Source organism: Danio rerio, chromosome 22 (assembly GCF_049306965.1).
Source record: "Danio rerio strain Tuebingen ecotype United States chromosome 22, GRCz12tu, whole genome shotgun sequence".
Classification (NCBI taxonomy): Eukaryota; Metazoa; Chordata; class Actinopteri; order Cypriniformes; family Danionidae; genus Danio; species Danio rerio.
The window spans coordinates 10,229,335-10,256,067 of NC_133197.1; the positions used below are offsets into that span (position 1 = coordinate 10,229,335).

Genomic DNA, 26,733 nt, shown 5'->3' on the forward strand with positions numbered 1-26,733 from the left:
TTGGGTGAAACAAAAGTGAAACTTATGAAATCTTGAAAAAAAAAAAAGGAACCAGGGTTAGACATTATATGTTGTATCAATTCTTCATAAAACACATTTTATGCTACTCTTAGAAAGCTTAACTTCAAAGTTCCCCAGTGACTGGTAGTTGATAGAATAATATCCAGAAGTTAGTTATTTGTAATCTTTTGTTTTGTTCTCAATAAGGGGCATTATGGAATAGGAGCCAAATTATTTGAAATTCCGACAGATCTAAAAGTAGTGTCATTTGTCTGCCTCCAAAACAATTAGTTCAAGTTTTGTTTTTTGTTTTTTCGTTAGAAAAATTACTTAAATCTTTTTATGCTGACTGTTTTCTATGTTTTAAGACAATATTAATCAATTTAATTGTTCGTTAAACAAATAAACGTGAAAAATTGCAGCTTGAATTTCATTACAGAGCATTTTAGGCGTTCCAAACATTTTCTGAATGTATTTTTTGTTACTTAATAATAGTGCTTTTTGCAATTTAATCCATATAGATACTGTCAGAAATTTATTTCCTATTAATTGTAGCTCTCTTTTTTTTTTTTTTGGTATGAATGTAGCTGTGTTATGCCAATGTATGTTATATAGTTGTGTCATGTTTATGTATGTAATTTAGCTGTGTCATGTTCATGTATGTACATAAAAAGGGGCCAGGATCTGTGGTGCCAAGGCTAGATAATACAGAACGTAAAGGACCACTCTGGCCAATTCCTAGAACACCAGTTGTTTACACGTGTATAAAAGTGGCTTGAAGGAAAGAGTTGTTAGATGGCCTGACCATACGTGAGGGACACCTCCAACCCGGAGCTCTGTATCTATCGAATTATTCAATTGTATTCATTAAATTGCTAATACTTCTGCATTAAAGAAAACCTCTCCTGACTCTCATTGAACACGCAAGGAAATGGCTAATGCCATCAAGAAATCCCAACAATAATTTACCAGTAAGGTATCTGCAAGGTATAGTGCTAGAACAACTACTATAAAAATTTATGTAACCGTCATTCTTTCGCATGTTTAACCATAACAAATTTTAGAATAAATTAATTAAATTTAAAATGCAGCTTTTTGCATGCTTTGCAATCTCCTGTATAAATAATTTAATTCATGTTCATTTCTTTAGCGCTTTTACAATGTAGATTCTGTCAAAGCACGTTAATGTTGAAGTTCTAATAAGTTGAAGTTTTTCAAAGTTTCAGTTCAGTTTAATTCAGTTCTGTGTGGTTTAATTTTCACTGCTGAAAGTGCAAACACTGACGTTGCTGTTAAACATTCTTGTTGTTGTTGTTATGCTGAAGATTATTTTATGCACCATTTTGGACTGCTGTTTCACATAAAGACTTTAAATTTAAGCATATTGCTCATCAATGTAAGAGCAGTATATGGCATCTTTTGACATAACTAAAGAACCTGAAATCATAGTTGTTGTAGATTAAAAAACTAGGCTGTTTGTATAAATAACGAATATATAAACTTTAAAAACTTTGCTAGTACAATATTATTTGGCAGTTTTAACTTTGTTCTCCCCGTGCTCTCTTGGGTTTCCTGGATATAAGAGTGTATGGGTGTTTCCCGGTGTTGGGTTGTGGCTGGAAAGGCATCCGCTGCATAAAACATATGCTATAAGTTGACGGTTCATTCCGTTGTGGCAACCCCAGATGAATAAAGGGACTAAGCTGAAAAGAAAAGGAATAAATTAATTCCAACTTTCTATTAAAGCCACTGTGCAGAAACACATTGCAAGTTTATTTTCTTTAGAATGAAAGTCAGACACTGAACAATAAATGTATTATAAAAGTGATTGATATTAGATTGCGGAAGACGTGTCTGTAGTCTCAGGTTAGGTTCATGGAACTAATGCACTGTTTTGTTTTTCGAGTAACAGTTGCAGCCATGCAGAGGAACAGCCTGATGTGGATTAAGAGGTCTTTAGTGAATTCACGTAAGCAGGGTTGTAAGCTGGTGGATTGTAATCTATGGACAGCGGTGGTTGAGCTTCTGTTGGTTGTATGGAGTACAAGACTTGACCACTGTCATATGCAGACTGGCTGATGGGACAAGGACACCCTGCTGGAAACAAAAGCCAGACTGTAACTTCATTTAGATTGCCTATCCATTGATTTAAAAATGTAATTTCTTGTTTTCAGCCAGGTGTTGACTATACACTTCAACTGACTTGTACATTCATATATGACCCTACAAACCAGGCTTCACTTACGTGGGTATATTTATAGGAATAGCCAAGTATACATTACAAGTATAATCAATCAATCCTTTTATGCCAAAAATCCATAGAATATCAAGTAAAGATCATGTTTATATCAACTTAGGCTTAATAGAAATGTGTTTCCAGGGCTACATATTTGAGAACTGCAAAATATAGGTATATTTGCAGCTTTTGTTTTCGCAAAACCCGTGTACATTTTAGCCAATCTTAAATGCGTTACATGGGCATGTTTTCTCATATGTGCCATTTCTTGTAAATCCAACAAAGGCTATTAGCCCTTTTCACACAGTAATACTGGTAAATATCTGGAAAACTCTGACATCATTAACCAGAAGTGAGCTCTAAACAGCTGCGCTTGTATTTGTAAACATTTGACTACATTACAAACTCTATGGATGAATCAGTATTGTGAACAACTTAGATGAAAACATATAGAGAAACACTTTCACATGTCGAGATGTACATAACGTGTGTGTGCTGGCGCTCACTTTTTTACGGGCACACGCGACACGTCAAGCAACTGAAGGAAGCAGAGCTTGAAGGTAAATAATTATCGATAAGATGCTTGTGGTAAGCCGTTGTTTATGTACAAGTTGGCATTAAGAAGGAACACAAACATTATCTGATTAACATCTAGTAGCTCAGTGTGTCAGGAAAAACATTCAAAGGCTTTTATTTTCATAAACCGCGCAGTTGTGAACGCGTGTGACTGTACTGTTTGGCTAAAGTTGACGTCTCACGTCAGCACGTTCTAGACGTGAACGTGCTCTTTCCGGCAATATTCCTTCTGTGTTCCCGCAGCACAGCATTCCGGCAAATTACCGGTAGTCTTACAACTGCTCTTTCTGGAAAATAGCCAGAACGAATTTACAGGTATTTTCAAAAAGGGCCTGTTCACACATACAGACCTTTCCGGAAAATTGCCGATAAAGGGGCTCTAATGTGCATTTCTGCCCATCTTAAAGTCCTTCTTGTGCGCATCCATGAGAAAGAGTGAGAGAGAGCGGTCGCTGTGTGCTTTTACCACAATGCCTTTTTTGTTTCGATTTACCTGGTTTCCGGTCTTTCACCAGATTTAAATCCTGGTTCAGTCCCCACCACGTCCCAAGTCCAACACCATATGTAATGAACTATCAAGCAAACTTGTCACACCAGAAAAGTAATTCAAACGGAGGTAAGCATTCAGCAGTATAGCACTAAAAGGAACAGATGTCGGTGGCGTAGCGTTCATTTTACAAACAAAATACAGCAAAGCCCAGGATGCATATTTCACGGTTCTCAAATATGTAGCTCTGGACACATATTCCCAGTGAGCCTGTGTTGGTTCCTGTTCTACAAAGAGACTTCTTTAATTTCCTATCATAACATAAAAACTTTGATACTTGATAATTCTTTGAATCTTTGATAAGTAATACGCAATGGTAAAAACTAGTTTTCCAGATTTTTTAAATAGTTGTATCTTAGCCATATATCAACTCAAATACTGAGCATACATCAATGGAAAGGTCATATATTCAGCTGTCAGATGATGTGTAAATCTTCATTTTAAAATAGTTCACCCTTATAACTGGATTTGTGTTCCAGGGTCACATATGCACATTTGATTCCACAATTTAAAATTAATACATATCTACAATTTAAAATTAATACATATCCACAATTTAAAATTAACACATCCACAATTTAAAATTAAGACATATCCACAATTTAAAATGAATACACCGCAGTGATTCTGAAAATATTAAGCAATAACATTAAGTTTTAGTTATAATTCATGTGATTTAAGAAGCTTAAACATTTTTTAAAATTTTTATTGTATTATTTTAGAGTGATGCTGTGTTATTTTAAAACAGAGCACCTGAGAAGTACGTTCATGATTCAGTTAATGACCACAGTTATTGCTAAAAGATTATAAATTGTAATCAGTAGCAAATTACAAATTGCATGACAAAATTTGTAAAAAAAAAAAAAAAAAAAAGTCCGTAAATATAATTTTAGATTACTTTTAGATTACACATTTAAGGTAATGTAATCTGATTACTTTTGGATTACATCTAGATTACTTTTGTGCCAACCCATATCCAAAATGGTAATCTTGTACTATTTTGACATACACATGGACAAATACATGAATGCATGAATATTTATCAGCAACAAGAGCCTCAACAGCTTCTCTTTAAAGTGCAATGATGGCCAGTTACTTCAAAATACTAATGCTAATATACCTCGCTGTTAGTGTTTGCTAATAGTAACACTGAATAAAACAATTACATCCTACGATTTTAAAACATTTCCTTAAAATTAAATACAACTAGAAAAACACCAACCTTAAATTGACATCAATAATACTGCAACCTTAAACATTAACAGTACATAATATGTAATCCATGAGTAACTGTAATATGATTACAAGTATTTTAAAAAGTAGTTTACTCTAAATTACAAATACTTGACATTTGGAATCTGATTATATGATGTAGATATGTCAGCCATTTTTAAATCGACCCCCTCTTTAACACTAAAATCAAATATAACTCACTGCCCGCATGCATTTTATTAATGTCCTAAATAATCTCAAATAATGTGCAGATCTTACCAGCCTCATGGTATGAAGGCGGAGGTCCCGGTGCATAAAGCTGCCCCATTGGCATAGTGGGTGATTGTGGATTATTAAACACAGGCTGGTAAGCGGAGTACAGGCCTTCTTGGGGATTGTGTTGTGTAGTCGTGACTGTAGTTGTCGACATCACTTTTGTTGGGAAAAATCAATAGATGGAGCTGCATTATAAATAAAATCATCCAGCCCTTCACATGTTTACCATCGAAACTTACGTCTGTTTCTGATCCTTTTTTCACTGCAGCAGATGATGATGAACACAATGACGATAAACACTAAAAACATGACTATGGGCTCAATGAACACTGTTCGGTCCAGTTGATGGGGAGAATGACTTGGCAAGGTGTTGTTTCTGGAAAGAGACACAGTTAAAATTGAGTATTGTGACCTTAATTAATTCAGTCAAATATGTAGCCAAGCATGCAGACAGTTTTCAGAATTGATCATTCATTGGTAATTAGTCTGAAACTTGAATAAAAACAATAAAAATTACTACCAGGTTTCAGCTTTACAGCTGGTGAACTTGTTCTTAGTTATTAAAAATGTTAAAAACTATCATTTCTTACGAAAGACAGTCGTTTAGTTCATCTTTGGTTATTTTTTCCTTCCGATTGTTGCAGCAGTACATCTTATCGCACGTCCCACAGCAGAAGAAAGACCTTCTGCTACACAATACAAGATCACCCCTGCTGGCATTGTAGGATGTACAATCCTCAAGAGCTATGAAGGAAGAACAGAAATTAAGTGATTCAGTTTTAAAGGGGAGTAACAAATCCAAGTGTAGTTATATTGTGAATCACAAACTACATTTTAATTTAATTACAAGTACTTTTAGTTTATCTGCTCATTTTTACAGTTAACATCAATATATTTGGTCACTTACCTAATGTCACTTTGAATATAACCGCAGAAAGGCACAGAAGAAACATGACTGCGTACACCATAGCGCAGCTCTTCCCATTTAGTGCTGGGTTTAGTGTACATGGCGTATTTCCGGAGACTGCAGAATTAATTATGCTCAGTTATGCTGTTGTTGCTCGTGTAACCCAAACAATCCTGATGATAAGTGCCTCCCATGTCCATGTGACAAACCCAAGAGGAAACCAATGACCGCCAGTGCAGTTTGAACATTGTTTTTAATGTCTAGATCCAAGAAAACTGAAGAAAAAAAACATTTACAAAGAACTATACTCAAAATTTCATCTGCTTTAAAACTGAAAGATTAACTGAACAAGTTCAAAACGTTTGGTTTCTTCAACTCCAGACTCTGAAAGTCAACTTTACACTTGCGAGTAACATTTAATGAATCAAATCAATATATTTACAATCCAACAAGTTTACAATCTCAGACACACTGGAGTTGGTTTAGTAACCAGTCTTGGGCATCTGAACTCTAGTTATTCCGGGTGATTCCACATAAACAGGGTTTACAGCTAATGGAAGCGACGTATAGTCCATCTGCATTGCTGGTTGTTTAGGGTCCACAGTCTGACCTCCATCTGGACACGAAATTAAAGACAGCAATTATTTAAACAGTTCCACCACTATGTTTTAGGAGGTCTTTAAAGATATCAGTGAGAAAACAATACTGTTCAAATGGTGTCTAGTTGAGTTTGATATTGTTTAGGCATATAATACGGTTTAGGTTTACTAGCTCGTCTAGAAAATGCTTCTTGATTTAAGAATTTAGATATTTGGATTAGAAACAATTAAGAAAGGAAGATTTTACCAGCATCCAGATATGATGGTGGTGGTCCATTCAAAGATCCAGTTGGCATTAGTTGGTCTCCGTGTGGTGGGTCATTTGACAAAGGCTGGTATGGAGGGTAGTGGCCGTTCTTACTGTCAAGCTGTGGAAGGCATTGTGTCGTCACGAATGTAGAAGTCGACAACACAGCTGTGTGAAGAATCAAAAGTTGTACAATGAGTACATTTACATGGACACTATCTGATTTTAATACGATTAAGACAATACTTTGGTTGAGAGTCTACCATGTAAACATCGATTTTTGATTGATTTAATCCAACTAATGTCATAATCGAACTAAACTTAATCAAATTAAGACAGAGTATGCCGATTTTAGTCGCATTATTGAAGTGCAATACAGAAATGTAGGACTAGGACAGGATAGTCTTTACACACACGGCTGTTTGACACTATTCTCTGCACTTATCAAGTCAGTGAGGGGCCACATACCACAAAATGTTGTTTTTTTCCCCCCTTTCGGCGTACGGTATCAAATTCCATTAAAACAATACTCTTCCACCAGTCCTTAATTCGTACTCTCATCCAATACCTCAGTTTGTCATGGGGGGCATGAATGAGATGTTCCTAAATGAAAGTGAAACTGCTGAACTACAGTTAAAGCAGAAATATTACAAATGTAGCAGCCGAAAGTACATGAAACTCCAGAGGAAATGTGGACAGCGTGGTGACGCAAAGTCGTTAATCGCCGTTAATGTGATGTAACATGTTAAACGGGATCATGAAAGGAACACTCAAAAAGCAACTCATAAACACCTTAATCATATTATTGTCTTAATCAGATTATAGCAAATAATTTGAATACTGATGTCCAAGTAAACGTAGACACTGTTGGATTGAATCTAAAAACATTCATGCATGTTCTTATAATGATTACAATTAATGACCACAAGCATATTGGTTTAGGTAAACTTGTAAACCAATTTTACTGTACAGCCAGATTTTTTCCTTTCATACCAACATGTGTTCTCATCTTGTGCATGGAGTACAAGTGGTGCAATCAAAATGGAGCAGAAAATACTTTCCAAATGCTCATAATAAGCTAGATACAGGCATTACAGCTTTCAACTTTTGCTCATGGCAAAACAGATTGGATTTTCATGCAAGGCCGCATGACTAACATGACTGTAGCAGCACAGCTGGTCAGCATGTTGCATGAAAAACGTGCCATCAATTTACCTGTGTGCGACCAATTTTCACAGCAAAATGTTCACAATGCTGTCAGTCGCACGACTTTATCCACTCTTCGAAAAGTGTAAATGCTGGATTGACATTCATTTCATGATCACTGATCAGATGTGCCATTATTTTTAACTTTAGGTGATTTCTAAAACTAAATCTGTCAGTGTTGCTTTCATTCTCTCGTATCCAGACCTTTACATTTTCACGACTGTAACTCCCTGTCATCGGAATGGAGTAATTGACATCTGAAATTAACCAATCCATTCACGTTCTGTTCTAGCGCCGTTGGCCAATAAGAAGAGCTTGAAGGTGGGGCAAGCATTGAGGGCTTTGTTTGCTGCAGCAAGTTGACATGACGACTGTTTTAAACCAATCCTGAGTGCTGCGTTTGGTGTTTTTAGATGCAAAGATGCTTAATGCGTGAATGCCTTCTAAATCCGCGCATGTGGTGAAAATGTGAAAAGTAGTCGCGCAACAACAATTTTATGAACTCGCACAAATGCTCCCAAATATATTTTGAGGTCACATAGATAAAATTTTGGGCGCATACGCGACCAAAACAGTCGCAATTTTGAGCCCTGTTTTTGGACACTAAAATTTTCTAATAGTTTACAGCATATTAGAGCACTGTGTTCCCGTTTCATGATTACATGGTGCATTTAATTTTTTACTTGCTTTAGTTTTATAAATTATTTCATTTATATGTGACTTTAGTGGCATATACATTTTAGTTAAGTGTTTAATAGCAATATGCATTTAATACATTTCAGTGAGTTCTCTGTTCAATCACATCGTGCAGTTCTAATGAATTGAAATGGATAGAAAATAAATTGGAATTTTAATTCGTCTGCTGACTTTATAAAGTTTTCAATATAACATGACACACATACTAATATAAACCATTCCTGAATGCTGCGTGATATGTTGTATCGTGATATGTTGTATCGTGCACTATGTATCATGATGTGTATCATATTGTGAGGCCCTTACCAATACACAGCCCTAATATAAACTTCATATAACAGCTTCTTGCAAATAGTTAAAATGCAACGTTTTAAATTGCGATTCGATTAATCACACAGCCCTAAGTGATATATATATATATATATATATATAGCCAAAAATGATTAAGATCATGTCAATGTGTTGTACGATAAGTCGATATTTTATACTGTGACTGGTCTAATCTCACGCCACACGTTCTAGTGCAAGTTATTAATTATATGAGAAAAAAGGCCCACAGTAGCTTCTCATATCACAAAAATATTCTCATTTTAGTGCCAACTTGTTGTTGTCTTTAATACATTAGCTGGAACCGGTGCTTTATTCGCAAGGGTTTTATGCAAAATGCAATATTTTTCGCATAAATCTAAGTCGCATGAAAACAAAGCTATTGACTCTTACATCCAGGATTTCTGAATCTCTTATGGAGAAAGCAGGAGGGAGAGACCCAGCAGATGATGAACACAACGATGAAGGCCACAACTCCAATTAAAGAGGAATAAACTGCGACACACGTGTTGTCAGTTGTGATTTTCTTTGGTTGAAGAAAATTCAACTTTCCTTCCAAAGCCTTGAAGTCTTTCCTTGTGGAGAGAAAATAGAGAATATATATTAGCAATGCAACTTTATACAACAAAAACATTAGCTTATGGGTCTGTTTCGCTTGTTTAAACTGAACCAAAGATTTGCTTATAATGAAATTCAAAGCAACCCATTTATTTTCTGTCCTCTCGGGACCAAAGTGGTTTGTGCTCATAATAAATGGGGAAATGATGGTAAGAAGGCATTTCCTCTTTAAGAGTTCCTGTACTCTGAATCTCACAGAATAAAAATGTTAACACAAGAAAATTGACCATTGGTCAAACTTTTGTACATAAATTATGTTAAAGCTGTTGGGCTATGCACAGTTAGTGATTTACAGCCAATCATGAACTTCCGGTGAAAGGCTAGCACAAAACTAGAAAATAGAATTTAATGCAGTGCTTCTTGTTTGGTCTACCGATGTTTGGTCTTCTAGTTGGATACCGACTATATATTACATCTCAGCCAGGCAGTAAAGATCGCTGTTTTTAAAAGAAATCAGATCTTAAACACAGCGATTTCCAATTGGATGACTTAACCGGAAGCCCTGGGGCTGGCTGACTGAAAGTCTGTATGCATACACCCCATTTAAAATTGAGTTGTCTACTAATTTTTAACATTCATAAGCAAACAGCTGAACTGCTGGGTTGTTCATTATTCCAAAAATCTGGTTGCAAAATTATAACTTATTGCAAAATTATCAGAATAATTTCCCAGTGTTATCAGTTAGAGGGAACAACATGCAGTTTGATTTATATTTTTAAAAACAAGTAATTGCTTACCAAAAACAGTCGTCTAATTCGTTTCTGGTGATTCTTTTATGAGGGTCATCGCAGCAGTAAGTGCCATTACAGGTCCCACAGCAGAAATTGTTGGTCAACCAACCACAGACTACAAATTCATTCTTAATAACACTGTAACAGTCTTCATAGCCTAAACAAAAGAACAGAAAAAAAATTTGCCAATTAAGAAAAAAGGGGCAATTTACATACTTTTATGTGGTGGATTGCTTGTATCAATTGTTTAAATCCAAGTTATGTTTATTAGAGACATCCTAGAAATACAAACTACTATTTTTTTTTTTTTTTTTACCAAAGTTCATAAAAGGATGTACTTGATTTAAAGACATTTTGCATACAGACAAAATTATCACAATGATCTGCTCACACTGATCCACAGAAATGTATTTAAAAATTAAATACATAGTGCAATTGGTGAATCTTGTCTATGGTTTGTGATAATCACTTTTATAATATGCATCTTTTCAAAAAATCACATATGCATGCATTTTGGCCTTTGTTTCCATGAACCTACACCATAAAACCTTTTATCAGAAGTTTGCATTTTCTAATATTTTACTGAACAGTCATGAATATGTTAGTAAAATAGACTGTCAAGTTACTGGGTGCGTAAATTATAAAATATATTAGTGCAGTAATTTATTGATAAAACAACAAAGTATCTTGCATGATGCATGTTAATAAAGCCACAGTTGTTGAAACAAACCCAAGTTACGTAAAATATATTAATATAACTTGCATTAAACAACTATAAAATTTTGTTGTACTTTAAGTACATTAATTTAAATTTATTTGTAAAAGGCCAAATGTTCTGTATGAATTTACAACGTTTTGGTTTTTGAACAGAGTCATTAAAACTTTAAATACAATTTTCTATTATGATTAAAAAGTTATGTCTGGTTTGTCAATAATCGGACATAGCTACGTTATTATGAAATGAAAAAAAAAATACTACGATTAAATTTCAATGCGTTTATATCATAGACTGTAAAGGTTTATATTTAAAGACAAATATTACCGGTTTAGTTTACACATAAACGACTAACACGTGTGGGGGAAAAGCTTGCTTGAGTGCCGAACGCGCGAAATTATCTTACAATCGGGACAAAAAACAAACAAACATCAGATGACTAGAAAATGTATCTTTAAAACGGTCTCGTAATAAATCATTCTTCAAGTTAACCGACGTCCATCGTGTGATGTAGTTTTAACCTTTTAAATGAGTTAAACGCGTAGAGGCGCTTTCTTCAACACTTACTGACAATATTCTGGAATAAACCCGCGAACAGCAGGAGAACAACCGAGATGCTGGAAGCCATGCTGCTCTTCACTTCGCTTTTCTTCGGAGGCGTGGGCGTAACCAGTCTTCAGGTGTGTGGGTGCGTCTTATTTATTTACTTAAAAATGTTACATCCATACAAAATGTCTCAGATGAATCCAAGACGTCATTGTAATTCGAAACATTAATTTTAATGTCTAAATCTGACAGTACCCGTGCAGACATCAGACAACACAAATACATATGTACAAGCAAACGGAACATATCAGAAACAAACCCCCAGGATAAAAAAGGCAAGAAAATCGTGAAGAGCAAGTAAACGGTAACCAAAATCAAACGATTACAGTGAAGATTTGTCACACAAACCAACTTTTGTTCATGATTTTTGAGTTTCTTACGAATAAAATGACTGAACGGTTGATCCCAGGATATCTGAAAACAGCTTATTTCTTACATTTCATCCATTTGTTAACTAAATACACCACCACTTATCAACTAAACTTGAAGCACTATCTTTGGTAAAACCTTGACTGGATATTTCCCAAAATGGCGCTCCAATGATTGTTGGTTTTATGATTAGCTTTGATACAGTACAAAGTAATGACTCCATATGGCAACATGAAAAATGTTTTAGTATCTATAAACATTGAGCATAGCTCATTTGCTTTGGAACTGATGGTGTGCATGTACGTTTACGATGCAAACAACTGATTAAGCTATTGATAACTTAGCTAACACTGTCAATTCTGCATTTTAGCATTGCTGTTGATATTCAGAAATGATTTTTGGACAATGTCTCTCCAAAATGGGTTGTGGGGTTGCTGTCATTTGATTTATTTGTATCATCATCTTCTATTGCCGTTTGGCTTTGTATGGCCGTGAACGTTTCCGCCGATCAGGTTTGCGTTGTTTGTGAAGCCGACCGATGCTTACGCCTTGTCGCCGACGCACAGAGATGTTCTGCTCCACCAGACTCGCCAACATACCTGCAAACCACCAAAGGCACATTTGATTACAATAAAATAATTGACTGAAAATGTATTTAAGTTCATTTTGGTGCAACTCATAGCTTGCTAAAGGGATAGTTCACCCAAAATATTAATCGATTATTATTTACTGACACTTTGCTTGTTTGAAACATATTTCAGTTTATTTCTTGTGATGAACAGAAAAGATGGTATATTGAAAATCCATTGACTTTCATAATATTAATTTACTGAAAACAATTATTAAAACTCACTAGGAGATATTTAGCAGAATGTTCCCACTGCCATCATGAATATATCTTATTCAAAAATATCTTATTTTTGTGTTCTGTGGAAGAATTAATGTTTTTTTTTACCTTCTTGTGCAAGCATTGATATGAAGGTGCAGATAAACTCGTCATAGTTATGAGTCCTCCTCTGGTCATCAATCTGAAAACATATCTCAATAAGCTCATTCCATACTTTGAGGACAAAATCCTGTGAGGAATCAATCACCTACCTTGTACTTCTTCCTTTTTTCCACTTCTTCTTTCAAATACACTTCGTAGTTGGCGATATCTGCTTCCACATACTTCAGCAAAGCTAGCAACTCCTGTTTGAGAGAAACCCTTCTATGTGACATCGCGTAATTTAACCATGATTTGACAAATAAACGGTCACCGTCTTACCTTAGGAGTGTATTTTTCCCCAGGAGGTTTGGTGCTGTTCTCAACATCAGTGGTCGGCAGGTTCTCCTTCTCAGGTTTGACGTCAACTGACTCTTTGACGTCCTCTGCTTTCATCTCCACTGATGGTCCCTCCTTCACCTCCTCCTCCCCTCCTGGACCACTCGCCTCTTCTTTCTTCTTCTTATCCACACCACCCACTTTCTTCAACCCCTCCAATGCTTCTGTCAAATGAGATCAAAGTTAGCTTCAGTTCAGCTGGAACTTTCCAGATGATCACGGGGCAAGCAAAAATGACAGTCCTTAGTTTGTCAATCAGTGCATCTCTAGTTAAATCTTGTAGTTTTGAATGCGTACCTGTAGGTGGCAGGGCAAATATGACTCCATCCTCTTGCAGTTGGAGCTGTGTTGAGCTCACGAGCACCCCCAAGTCTCGGACAGCCCGATTGTGTCGGGCATCTAACCTAGGCAGCCCCTCCTCTTCCCCAAACAGCACGCGGCCTACATGGGAAGCCACTGGGCTGGAGGGACGTGTAGTCGCCTGTGATCGAGCTGGTGACCGCAGTGGGGAGTTGAATGCACTACCAATCTCGGAGGCTGTGTCCGTGCTTTCGTTACTAGGGGTGGGCGACGGCTGGCAAGCCGAGGTGATGCTGATGCCACCTGTCCGACCCTCGGTACGTACGTTCAGAGGTGTGGATCCAGTTGTGGCCAAGGCGTCTTTCCGCTGAACCTCCTTCTTGAGCTTCTCTGCTAAAACACTGAGTGCTAGTTGACCCTCCATTGCTGCGACTCCGCCCACTGCAGTGCGGCTCATGGTACGGGTACGCAGACCCAACTTTCTTCGAACCCTGCTAATTGCAAACACAAGTATTGAAGATTCAGAATGCACTCTATGGCTTGACCTACACCTATAAGATGAATATTTTGATAATCCAATCCCAAATTATCAACAATAAATATAGGTAATAATATATACACTGGGGCTAAAGCGTTTTGAACTCGTCTGTATTCAACCACTTCCAGAAGTACTTGAAATATGTACCATTTTCAAAGTGGTCGAACAGTAGTAGAACAGTAGTACTGACCTGTTATGTGATGTGTGTGACCTATTGTGTGAAAGTGAATTAAAAACAAAATATTTACGCTACTTATATAGATTTTGATTGGAATTGCCATCAATGTTCTTTTAATGGTCATGTGTTGCACTGAGCGCTCCTGTGAAGATGTAGAGCATGACGAAAGAAGAAGGAATGCTCAAAATCCATACACAAGGGAGATAACATCAGTTGGAAAATACTTGTGTTTTGATAACAGATGTTGCCTGCTAGGGTGCTTTTACATCTGTAGATTGATTGTTTTGTTCTGAAACAGGGATTCAAATTGTTACATTGTTGCACTTTGTTCTTGGTGCGGTTCACTTTCACATGGCAAAGTTTCTAAACGAACCAAAATAGCTAAAACAAGTCACGTGCGAGTAAACTCTCCTTATGTCTCCTTGTGTGGTTTATTTTGCAGAGTCCCGCTCAGCTGTCATGCCACCTTATTTTAATTTATGGCAATGAGCAATAAAGCAATATAAGCGAAAGCCTGCGATTTCATTTTGAATGGTGACACCCACAGACATCGTCACCTAATATAAATCAGAGGTAAGACTTTCTCATACAGAGCCGTTGGCTAGAATTGTGCATTGTAGGCTTTACATTATAGAGAGAAATAATAGATAAATGAAGATTGTTTCAGCACATTTCTAAGCATAATAGTTTTAAAAACCTATTTCTAATAACTGATTTCTTTTATCTTTTCCATGATGACAGTAAATAAAATTTTACTAGATATTTTTCAAGACACTTCTATACAGCTTAAAGTGACATTAAAAGGCTAGGTTAATAAGGTGAACTAGGTTAGGGTAATTAGTCAAGTTATTGTATAACGATGGTTTGTTCTGTAGATTATCAAAAAAAAAAAAAAATTAGCTTAAAGGGGCTAATAATTTTGTCCCAAAAATGTTTTTTTTTTAATTAATAACTGCTTTTATTCTAGCCGAAATAAAACAAATAAGACTTTCTCCAGAACAAAAAATATTATTAGACATACTGTGAAAATTTCATTGCTCTGTTAAAAATCATTTGGCAAATATTTAAAAAAGGAAATAAAAATCAAAAGGGGGCTAATAATTCTGACTTCAACTGTAGTTCAGCATGCTTTCACTTTCGTATTTGACATAAAATGCACATTTACCAGTAGGAATCACATTCCGCCCTACTCATAATTCTCTCTTCATTTAGCCGTATATATGCCTATTACATATCTATAATACACTGTGGTATAGCTTGATTCAGATTGTATTGCTTTCTTACTAAAATCGATCTGTCCTAGAATTTGTTTCAATCAAGCCGAGATCACCTCAATCAGGTGATTTCAGATCAATTGTTTTGGCGTAGGTCCGAGAGCGATAGCTGGGTTCACATATGCCAAACGAACCACGATAACTTGGGAAATGCACCAGGTTCCAAAAGAAAAGGTGTGAAAGCACCCTTAATATTAAATGAAAAAGTATTAAGTTTGCAAATATTCACACAGTACTCGTCATTGCAGCACACAGGAATGGTTTTAAAATAAGTGCTACTTCAACCATGTTAACATCAAATTATACTGTTGTAAGGCCAACTTGTTTAAACAGAAGCTGGCGATGCTTGCCCATCCTCTTGAGTTATTCTGATTGGTTCATAGCTGTGGACAGGCCCGGATTGGCCAATCGGGAAGACCGGGAGAGTTCCCAGAGGGCCGGTCCATTTTTTGGCCATGAGGGCCGGTGTTTCTAGCTGCTTGCACTCAAAGCAGTCGCACTTTTTTCATTTATTTATTTATTTGACCATAGCCTCACTCTTTTTATTCATTATTTTGCCGCAGCTCCACTCTTCTTATTTATTGTCTCGCAGCCCCATGAGCAAAATGCTGCCTGCAGGGTAATGATGATGTAACTATCATTCCGGCCACACAAACGTAACAGCGCCATTGTGGTCCAGTGGTCAGCACGTTGCGTTATGACATCGTCGATCCATGTTCGATCCTCACCTGAGTAATTTATTTATTTTTATTTTTTTTCATTGTTATTGTTAAGACATAAAAAACTGTAAGGTTGTTGAACATTTAAAGTTCTAAAGCAGTTGTTTTCTTGAAAAAGATGTGACCGAATTAGAAATGACCTTATTTTAATATAGTCAGTCGTGAACTGAGGTGGGTCGGTCTAATGCTTGAAACTCCAGGGCTGAAAAGGAGTCCCACTCCGGCCCTGGCTGTGGAACTAACTTTAATGAATGGCTCTGCATGTAAAAGCAAGGCACCTTAAAATAAGTGAGCATAACATTTGTCCTTCACATGTGTTTACATGGAAAATAATGGCAAAGTTGGAATAGAAAGGAGGGAATGGACCATTATGAACTAGTACTATTGCAGTCATGAGGAGAACGTCACCTAGCAAACCCGGTAACGGTTAAGCTGTCACTATTTTTTAAGTCTACAGTTTTTAGTTCAGAACCACTCTATTGACCTTATTCTTCAATGTGGAAGTGCACTCGTTTTTGCGATTGCTTTAGGACTTCCGATTCAGTCGTCTATTGGAGAAATGACTAGGAATAATTAACGCCAGAAAATAGAGAAACTACTTCCTCTACAAACATGTGTTTGCATGACTATACAGACCAAGTAGAATAATATAATAAGAAAATATCAGTTAGCAACATCAAGCAGCATAATCTGTTTTTAACGTCTAAAAATAAATGGAAGTGAATGAGAAGTGAGAATGAGAATAAATGGAAGTGAATGAGATCCTCCAGCCAAAAAGATTTAAACGGCTGCACCCGCTCAAACATGAAGAATAAGGTGGAAAGTAGCGGAGATTTGTTACAACGACAAAAAAGTTGGACCCTTTCTTAGTACCTGTTTGTGACACCAGCAGTGCTGCACTCCTCCTCTTCATCATCATAGTCATCCTCATCATCAGAATAAGGGGGCTGAGGGGGGCGTGAGCGTCCCACACCTGCAGCAAGATCCTCCTCTTCCTGTCAATCAACAAGCTTATGAATGAAAGCACATATTAGTCTATTCCAGAGTGACGTGTTTGAACTAAATCTGATCTCACCTGCATGGGGGATTTGGCGTAGTTGTGATTGTCCAGGAAGGCTGGTAGACGCTGCACAATGGTGTTGGTGCTTGGAGCAGGTAGAGGGGCTGGTGGTGGAGCGCCCCCTGCTGGCAAAGCGGGTTTAGCCATGGATCTGACTTTACCAGCTGGACTTGGTAAAGAGGCAGCACCTTCTTGAGTTTCTGATGTGTTATAAGACATATTTAGATTGAGTTTTTGAATATTTACATTAATTATTAACAGTTACATTATATTTTGACTTAAAGGTCATTGCAGGTCGTTTGAAGTCAACATTAGTTATCAGGGTTCTTATTTGTAGAGATTAAAGATATTTTTTATCTTTGTCGTACTCCGCTTCACACTACCATGATAGTAAGTGCTGAATACTTTAGCTCATCCATTAACATGATTTTTAAGACCACAATTTTAATTAATTCCACACTCAATATACGCCTTTGTTTGTTGTGAAAACATGCCCTCTAGTGGCGAAAATGACATACTGTGACTTTAAAGGTTCAGGACACCCCAGAGAACTTTTTTTTTATATTAACAGATGTGTGTGTGTGTTGAGCATCAGTTAAGACAATGTTAGCACCTGTCAGCTTTAATTGTGGGGAAAACTGGATAATTTTGAGCTTTTGTCAGCTAATTTCAGCTTCCGGGTTTAAAATGATTTTTGGGGCGGGATCAAAATCGACGACGTAGCGCAGAACGGCAAGTGCAATGATGACGCGTCGGTTTCTCATTATTATTCATAGCGGAGTTTTCTTATCCTATGAGAAGAGCCGGCTGCTTAATTATTCATGAGACCTGCCAGACCTGCCAGAGTCAAGCCCGAGCTGAGAGACACGGAAACCACGGCACAGTATTTAGCCGTTCATGAAGGCTCATATGCGTTTGTTTCCATCATCCACGGGGTTTGTTGCATGTTTTCCCCCGCGATCTTGTCAGGGCCGATCATACAGCAAAGCTGTGTGCGTGCTGCTAGCATTTTTGTCGGGAGAGCAGCACGAGAATCAGAGAATGGCGACGCTATCAGGAGTTCGTTCACATTCAGACACATCGCCGTGCTGCTGTGTTTGCCTAAATCCTCCAGATTACCAGCAGGGCTAATGGGTAAAATAGACAGGTCAGGAGACCTGCTGCACTGAGTCTGCTGGATACGGGGATTGAGGGAGAAGTCCTCATTTATAGTGTTTACATGAACACACATCTTTATAATGATATAAATTGTGGTTGTCTGTAAATGAAATTATGAATAACAAATGGATCAGGGCATTAAATCACTGTTCATTTCTTTGCATTTTAACTTTGTAAACTATACACTCATGCGTCTCCTCTTTGTGTCTCATTTTGCGAGCAAACTGACAACAGCAGTTATTCGCTCCCCTTCTCCCCTGCTGGCCACGCCCACTCCTGCCCGATGCTCGCGGAGCTCCACGCCCATTAATCATGCATCTTTTGAAAAAATTCTGAAGTAGACTTTAACCGAAAGAGGGGGGTGTCATGGCCCTTTAAGTCTTATTTAAAAGGTTTAAACTTTAAATACATTTAAATAATATTCAAATCAAACTGTGTGGGGTACCTGTGGGTGTGGCCTGCTCGGCACCTGAAGGTATTGGTGTTTCTTGCACCTCCTCCTTTTTGACAACAGGGGGCGTGTCTTCTGAAGAAGAGGAGTCTTGCTGCTTACGATCCTGGCCTGATTCTTGCTGAGTCATCCGAATAACCTGCAGCATTAACATTGGTGCATATAGACATTAACAACACACCAAAACAAATTAAGCTACATTCACAGGTAGCCTAATACTCAGAAAATAACACATTTTATTCAAAACAAATACATGCTTGGACTCACTTTTTTCTCTCTAATCTGCTGGAGCCCTTCAAGTATGATCTGCCTGTTCCGCTTCAGGATGTCCAACTTGGACTCGTATTTTATCCTGCGATCTGGAACCACCGCCATGAGATTAAACCGGATGTCATGGTAGGGCTCTCTAAAGAAGGATCAAAAAATGTATAAACATCAGCCAATCATGTTGCAGCAATTATTTAGTATTTATTTATGTAGACATGGTTGAGATGATCTGCTGTTCAAATAGAGTTTCAGAATAGGGAAAAAAGGGGAATCGAGTGAACTTGAATGTCTCATGATTGATGTTGCCAGACAGGTTCAGCCTTCTGGTGGTAAAATGGGAGATACTTTTGTTGCTCAGTACCAGCTGACTCAACTTTTTGACCACAGTGAACCAATCTTTCATACTTCCGGCAGGATAAGAATGCTCAAACTGGTTTCTTTAACAGGACAGATTTCAGTAAAACTCAAATGTCCTCCACAGTCACCAGAACTCAATCCAATGGAGCACCTTCAGCTCATCTTTCATACTCATCTTACCCAGCAGTGGCCAGTCCTATTCGCTCCATTATGACCCGTCTGGCTTTATCTGTCCACTCTTCATCCTCACCCCATGGTCCTGAAAAATAAACAAAGATTACTTTAAAGCAGTCTTTCCCCAGGCTGGTAGGAAATCTGTATTTAATGGATCTAAATGTTCACCGTGGTCAATGGGATACGCCTTCAGCCCATCTAGCTCAAACAGTCTGTCTTTGATTGGCACGTAACTGACAAAATGAAACGCCTCCATCGTCCGCACAGCGCTAATGCCGTTCTGTTTCTCCGGAAGATGCCGCGGCTCCGGCCTTCATAAAATCAAGACAAATACAATAACTAAAAAACAACAGATTTAAACCAGGACCAAGATTGTTTATACCAAATCTACTAAGTTGGCTAATCACACCAACCCCTAAAAAAAAGTTAATAATTAACACACACACACAAAAAAAAACAACGGTTTAAAAACACTTCTAAACAACTATAACAATAATGCCACAGAAGCAAAATCAATGGAACGGCTTTCAAATGGGAACTAGCAATAATAAAGAGTTCAATATTCTGTTATTTTTCATGTTCTTTGTCATTCCAATACTGAGACCTTCGTTCATTAGACCACAAATACATTTTTTAGATGAAATCTGAGAGCTCCCTCATCCTCCATTGACAGCAAGAGTCTAGTGATATTCAAAGTCCAGAAAAGGAATCAAAATCATTGTCAAATCATTCCACGTGGCTTCAGTGGCCCAGCTGTAATCATACCACCAAGAACAATTTTGTGCATCAAAAAAACTGTAAAAAGTAACTATGCCTACGTCTTACATATTAAAATAGGGTGTGTGTTTACTACAGGCAATACAGCACTTGCATTTCACACTGCTAACCCTAAAGGCAATACATTAGCCCCTTTCACACATACAGACTTTTCCAGAAAATTTCCCGAAATTTTTCAGAAAGGGATCATGTGTGAACAGGCCCTTTTTGAAAATAACAGTAATTTCGTTACAGCAATTTTCCAGAAAAAGAAGTTCTAACATTACTGGTAATTTCCTGGAATGCTGCTCTGTGTGAACGCAGAAGAAAAATCTCCAGAAAGAGCACGTTCACGTTTAGAACATGCTGACATGGAGGTCTACACTATCAGATAAATTCACAACCGCGCTGTTTATGAAAATGAGCAGCTTCAAATCCTTCTCCAAACACTTTAAGCTGCTGCTTGTTAGTCAGATAATGTTTATGTTCCTTCTTAGTGCAAACTGTGGAAAAAATGATCGATAAATACTTATAACAAACTGCTGTGAGTTTAGCTGGAATCTCTGCGTTCAGTTGTGTGACGCGTGTGCATGTGAAGAAGCGCTGCTAATGTTTTAAGTAAAAGTCAAACCATCAAGATAAAGAACCACCCTCTTCATGTTTATCACAAGCACAGACGTTTAGAGCTCATTTCTGGTTATTGATGTCAGAATATACAGAAATTTTGAAATGTTAGTATTAGTATTTTGAAATGGATGTGTGATAGACTTTTCTGGAAAACTCCGGAACGCCCTTGCCTGTGTGAACAGCACATATTTGAATGTATCGGTAAAATCATTATGGAAATTTTCCAGATATTTACTGGTATCATTGTGTGAAAGCGGCTATTGTCTTGCCCATATCAAACACACACCCTGATGACCTGACAAGGAAGTAAATTATAATATAAAGGTTTTTTTGGTGCACAAAAGTGTTCTTGGAGCTTTGTATGATTACATTTGAACCACTGAATTAATGTTTTGACAATGTTTTCGGTCTCTTCTCTGAACATCTCATGACCCCTGTTCTCAACGGAGGACGAGGGAGCTCTCAGATCCCATCTAAAATATCGTAATTGACATTAGAAAGATAAACGAAGGTCTCAGGGGATTGAAACAACATGAGTGAGTAATTAATAACAGATTTGAATCGACTTTGACATATTAGTTAATGTTACATTTGGATGTATATCGTGTAATATTAAAGCTTGACTCTACCTGGCATGGCTGTTGTGGGCTTTCGCCAGCTCTGGGGCGTTTCCAATGGCGTAACCTTTACTCTGAGAAGTCAAAAAAATACACACAGACTTTAAAACACAACAAGGGTGAAGATCCACAGAAGAATCTGTTGCCATTTTTAAGCATATGCACAGAGCTGACCTCAGGATTGAAGCCCTTGGTGAAAGCCTTCATGCGGCTCAGAGTCATTCCCAGCTCCACACCGCTGCAGTTCAGGAGCACGCTGAGAAGAGCATGAGTCGCACAGGAGTTCGGGATCAACTGCACACAACAACCGACAAACACACTGTAGGTTTTGCTGAAAAGCCTGAGAAATAAATGTTAGTAAACTGCAGTTGTTTTGTCCGTGTGGTTCCTTTAGCTAAGTGTAAATCCAATCATTGGCTTGTACCAAACATGCAGACTGAGACCCCTTTTTTAATGGCCTCAGACCTTGTTTGGTGCTTATTAGGATTACAACACAATCTTGAAATAAGGGTTAAGGCTTCATTTTGTTGTATAGACAAAAAACTATTCTACAGACTAACCTGATGAGCGAAAAACATGTCATTAACAATGTCGTCATCGATAACAGAGGTTTCATCCACCAGTGTGGAGACTTTACGCCGAGATCTTCGCTCCTCGATCCATTTGAAAAGAAAGATGAAGCCATATACAGGACTGAGAAAAAGAAAATGTAGGAAGGTTACATGAAATATACAGCGCTTATATTTCACATATATGTTTTGCTTTTACATATATATTTAAATGATCACTTTATAAACAAGAAATCAAAGCAGTTATGATCATTTGATTAGAATTTTCTGTACAGTTTGCAAGTATTAAGTAGTTTATTTACTTGTGTAAATGTGTGTACATTTATATTTATTCAGTTTTTAAGTTGATTTCAGTAATATTATTGTCTAATATGAAAATGTTCATATGATTTATTTACAATACAGTTTGTAAATGAATATTTAGTTGATATATTATATGATAGATCTAGATGGATTTGCGTTGTAAAGATTAAATATAAGTTAAAAAGCTTCTATTTTTTTTATATATATATAATTTTTTTTTAGTTACGATACTCCCAAAATAAATCTGCAGATTTTTTAGAAAACTTCTCCGCAGAAATAGCAAAAAATGATCACAGATTCTGTCTGGCCATTGTATATTTTAATTATTACAGTTATTTTTGTCTAATTTTTATATTAAATGACAAATTAGCAGTTAAATTAAATTAGCACTTAAATTAAAATGAAAAACGCATAAAATATGTGATAAACAATAAAAATTATATAATTTATGATATATGGTTATATAACTTAGGGCTGGATGATTTGGCCTAACATGAAAATCTTGATTGATTGAACATTTTAACTTGATTATGATTAATGAACGATTTTTTTATTTATTTAATTTTGTTGCCCTCATAGTTCACTGACGAGTTTTACATTTCGTCTAAAGATGTCTCTGGCGCAGCCTCCAATCAATGTCAATGTAGTGCAAATTAAGGCTTAGGAATGAGTCCATCATCCTACCTGACCAGAGATCAGTTGTGGCTGCAAAGTGGCCACAGAAGTAGAAATCAGTCACAGCCTTTAACACAGTGGGGTCATGTGACACGTAGGGAAAGTAATTGAAAAAATCGTTCTGGAAAAATTACATGTTCTGAATGTCGATTTCTTTTTGATCAATCGGCCAGCCCTAAGATAACTATATGCAATATATCATATATTCCAGAGTCTAAAATTGCATTACAAACATTATCATTTATTTGCAGAATTACAAACTAGTATTCTTTTATCATTTAAATGTTTTAAGTGTTCAAAAAGTCGATAAATTCACCTTTGACATTTGCTCTGAAGATCATAAATCTCCTCCACCTGAACTCCTTTCACGCCTGTTCAAACATAAGAAATTAAATTATTTCCCCCAATTTCACTCATATAAAAGATGCTTCTTATATAAATGAAACCACATATATCATTAATGTTTGTATTTACTGTAATTTACACCATAAAATCAAAAAATCATATTTGCATACAGATCCACTCACCAAAGTCCTCCACCAGGAGTGTGAACAACCCTGAAAGAGCACAAGATATTAGAACAACTAACGAATACATATTTGATCAGTTCAATGCGTTTACTTTTCAAGCCACAATAAGTAATACAACCAAAATCTACAAACGTTACACAGCGAGAAGACATTTTAATAACCCTAACCCTAACTGAATTTGAACAATAGAATAATTATTGATCTAAATGTAATAAAGACAATCGGGTAACGTTATCATATGCAGAAATGTTGATTTTGACACTCACCCGGGTCACTTTCTAACTCCAGCCAACCTTTGTTCATTTTTGCGAATTCAGAGTCACCAAAACCCCCGGTTAAACCATTGACCGATCCATAATATTAGAAAGAACCATGACGATCATTTTCTGGCACATATTTGATTCATCTTAAGGCGATCGGGACAGCTAGTAAACACAATAAAGAGCAGCTCCGTCGCCTGGACTTGACGTCATCACGCTGAGCCGTCGAATTTACATCTTTGTGTAATGCAGTGAAAGGTCGCGCGGTGGCGCTGTGGTGTAAAGTTCAACACATAGTAATGACGGACTAACAATGGTTGTGGTTTCGTAACTTTATTTATTTATATATTTATAGCTTGTTCGGTGTATACCTGTGTGTGTGATTTTTCTTATATCTCAGCATGAACAGTTTATGCTAGATGTATTGGACATAATTATTTGTTTATATTCATTTATATTTTTTCTGTTTTAGTATTTAAACTAGTGATTTTTAGCTTAATTTATTTATAGAATAATTCATTCATTTTCCTTCTGCTTAGTCTCTTTATTTATCAGGGGTCGCCACAGCGGAATGAACCACCTACTTATCCAGCATATGTTTTACATAGCAGATGCTCTTCCAGCTGCAACTCAGAACTGGGAAACATCCACCCACACACATAAACTACGGACAGTTTGGTAATTCAATTTACCTATGGCGCATGTATTTGGACTGTGGGGGAAACCGGAGCACCACTAAACCACCAGGTCGCCCGAATATAATCAGTATTATGGCCAAAACTCAAGTTTAAGAGCATTTAACACTAATGAGACTAATAAAACATAAAGAATTAAAATGGTCATTTTTGATTTAAACCTTGTTTTTGCCTATTTGGATTATTCGTGGGATTTACACTGTAAGAAACCCATTGCAGCGTTGCTGTTTTATAAGGTGCCATAAAATGCTTAGTAATTATATAATAAATGACGTAACAGGAATAGCGCGCACTTGCATCGTGTATTAGGATATAAAGCGTAGTAATTTTGCAATGCACTTTGACTATTTTAGTTAAAACAAATCATAATCAATACTCAAATTAGACCCTTTTAATACAATATATGAAATAAAATACCGTTTTTATAATGTTTATCTATTTTATTTTTATAATTTTAACTGAACAACAATATATAATTGAATTGTAATGTAATAACATGCACATAAAATATATCCAGAGTATATTTAGTTAATGTATTCCTAAACATAATACATTTTATTATACATTTTTATGACTTTATAATATAAGATAACATGATTCATATTAACAAACTCAAATTTCAGACTTAAAAGTTTTGCGTACATATTTCTGTTTTGTAACATGCTTGCTTATTACATAATTTGTTTATATCAATTCTTTTTTGCCGCAGAAGTATTTAAACTAGTGCTTTATAGCTTCTTAATAATAAAGAACTTATTCATTAGTTTCCTTCGTCCTTTATTCATCAGGGGTCGCCACAGCGGAATGAAACACCAACTTGTCCATATGTTTCACACAGCGGATGCCCTTCAAGCTGCAACCCAGTACTGGGAAACACCCATACACACTCATTCACACACACATACACTGAGGAAAATGTAGTGTATTCAATTTATCTAATAAAGCGCATGTTTTTAGACTGTGAAGGAAACCGGAGCACCACTAAACCACCGTATTGCCCGAGTATAATAATTATTATGGCCAAAACTGAATTTTAACGACATTAACACTAATAATAGACTATGCGTATAGATATGAAAACATAAAGAACTAAAATGGTCGTTTTTGATTTAAACTTTGTTTTGAACGTCGCCTATTTTGATTATTAATGGGATTTACACTGTAAGAAACCCCTTAATTGCAGCGTTGCTGTTTTATAAGGTGCCATAAAATGCTTAGTAATTACATAATAAGTGACGTAACAGGAATAGCGTGCACTTGCATCGTGTATCAGGATATAAAGCGTAGTAATTTTGCAATGCAATGCAAAAACAGTACTTAAATTAGACATTTTATAAAACATTATATAAAATAAAATACCGTTTTTATCATTTAAACTGAATAACAATCATATATTTGAATTCAATATCAATATTTTTGAAATTGTAACGTAATAACATGCACTTACAATATATCAGAAGGACATTTCATATGTATTCGTTAATGTGTTAGTACATTTGTTATTACATTTTTTTTATTTTATTATATAAGATTAATATTAACAGATTTAAATAAAGAGTAAAAGTCATTTATCTCGATTTATTATTGCGTATTTGATAATCTACACAAGTTTTGCATATATATTTCTGTTTTGTAATGCTTGCTTGTTACATAATAAGTTACATAATGTATACAGCCATCACACACATATCAAGTATACAACAACACATTAGATATTGTGTTTACATAAATACAAACACATATATGTATATACAATAATGAAATGCAACATTTAAAAAATAATAATCTATTTATAGACCATCAAACTGTATTTATATACCACTAAGCATGACGAAAGCAAGTTGAAGTGACAGCCCTATCGCTCAACTTCCTTCAGTAAGTCATCGAGCTGGATTATTCTGGTCATTTACACAACACGCCACCTTGTTGTATTTACTTTTATGCAACAGTCGGCGATTATGAAACGCTGGATGACATTCAGGCCCCCGGACCGAAAGAGGAGCCGGAACCTTCAGCCTCAGCCGGCGCGCCTC

At 36.4% G+C, this 26,733-nt stretch overlaps 3 protein-coding genes across 8 annotated transcripts; all 3 read right to left on the bottom strand.

Moving 5' to 3' along the window:
- Nucleotides 1-1,740: 1,740 nt before the first annotated feature.
- Nucleotides 1,741-6,159, bottom strand: LOC137488908 (uncharacterized). 3 transcript variants are annotated; one of them, XM_068216433.2, is made up of 5 exons: nt 5,755-6,159; nt 5,438-5,591; nt 5,087-5,223; nt 4,851-5,003; nt 1,741-2,097 (listed from the first exon to the last, which is right to left on the bottom strand). In XM_068216433.2, the coding sequence occupies exons 1-5, from the start codon at nt 5,813-5,815 to the stop codon at nt 1,946-1,948; spliced, it is 657 nt and encodes a 218-aa protein (XP_068072534.1). In that variant the 5' UTR covers nt 5,816-6,159; the 3' UTR covers nt 1,741-1,945. The 3 variants fall into 3 exon arrangements, with proteins under 3 accessions (XP_068072534.1, XP_068072535.1, XP_068072536.1); XM_068216434.2 differs by having other exon boundaries at nt 1,741-2,094; nt 5,755-5,929; XM_068216435.2 differs by having other exon boundaries at nt 4,851-4,985; nt 5,755-5,919.
- On the bottom strand, nt 5,989-11,564 carry shisa10.4 (shisa family member 10, tandem duplicate 4). Its single transcript, XM_021469568.2, has 5 exons — nt 11,461-11,564; nt 10,185-10,335; nt 9,223-9,404; nt 6,601-6,768; nt 5,989-6,370 (listed from the first exon to the last, which is right to left on the bottom strand). The coding sequence occupies exons 1-5, from the start codon at nt 11,519-11,521 to the stop codon at nt 6,237-6,239; spliced, it is 696 nt and encodes a 231-aa protein (XP_021325243.1). The 5' UTR covers nt 11,522-11,564; the 3' UTR covers nt 5,989-6,236.
- Nucleotides 11,565-11,650: 86 nt separating this feature from the next.
- On the bottom strand, nt 11,651-24,219 carry bap1 (BRCA1 associated deubiquitinase 1). Of its 4 annotated transcripts, none has more exons than NM_001163837.1 (17): nt 24,012-24,219; nt 23,743-23,772; nt 23,532-23,586; nt 22,229-22,361; nt 21,843-21,962; nt 21,681-21,742; nt 19,837-19,979; nt 19,675-19,753; nt 19,138-19,276; nt 18,865-19,009; nt 17,277-17,461; nt 17,075-17,196; nt 13,490-13,986; nt 13,136-13,356; nt 12,967-13,059; nt 12,824-12,896; nt 11,651-12,467 (listed from the first exon to the last, which is right to left on the bottom strand). In NM_001163837.1, the coding sequence occupies exons 1-17, from the start codon at nt 24,046-24,048 to the stop codon at nt 12,334-12,336; spliced, it is 2,268 nt and encodes a 755-aa protein (NP_001157309.1). In that variant the 5' UTR covers nt 24,049-24,219; the 3' UTR covers nt 11,651-12,333. The 4 variants fall into 4 exon arrangements, with proteins under 4 accessions (NP_001157309.1, XP_068072413.1, XP_005174027.1 ...); XM_068216312.1 differs by having other exon boundaries at nt 13,136-13,353; nt 13,490-13,983; nt 24,012-24,210; XM_005173970.5 differs by having other exon boundaries at nt 13,490-13,983; nt 24,012-24,210.
- Nucleotides 24,220-26,733: the final 2,514 nt, after the last annotated feature.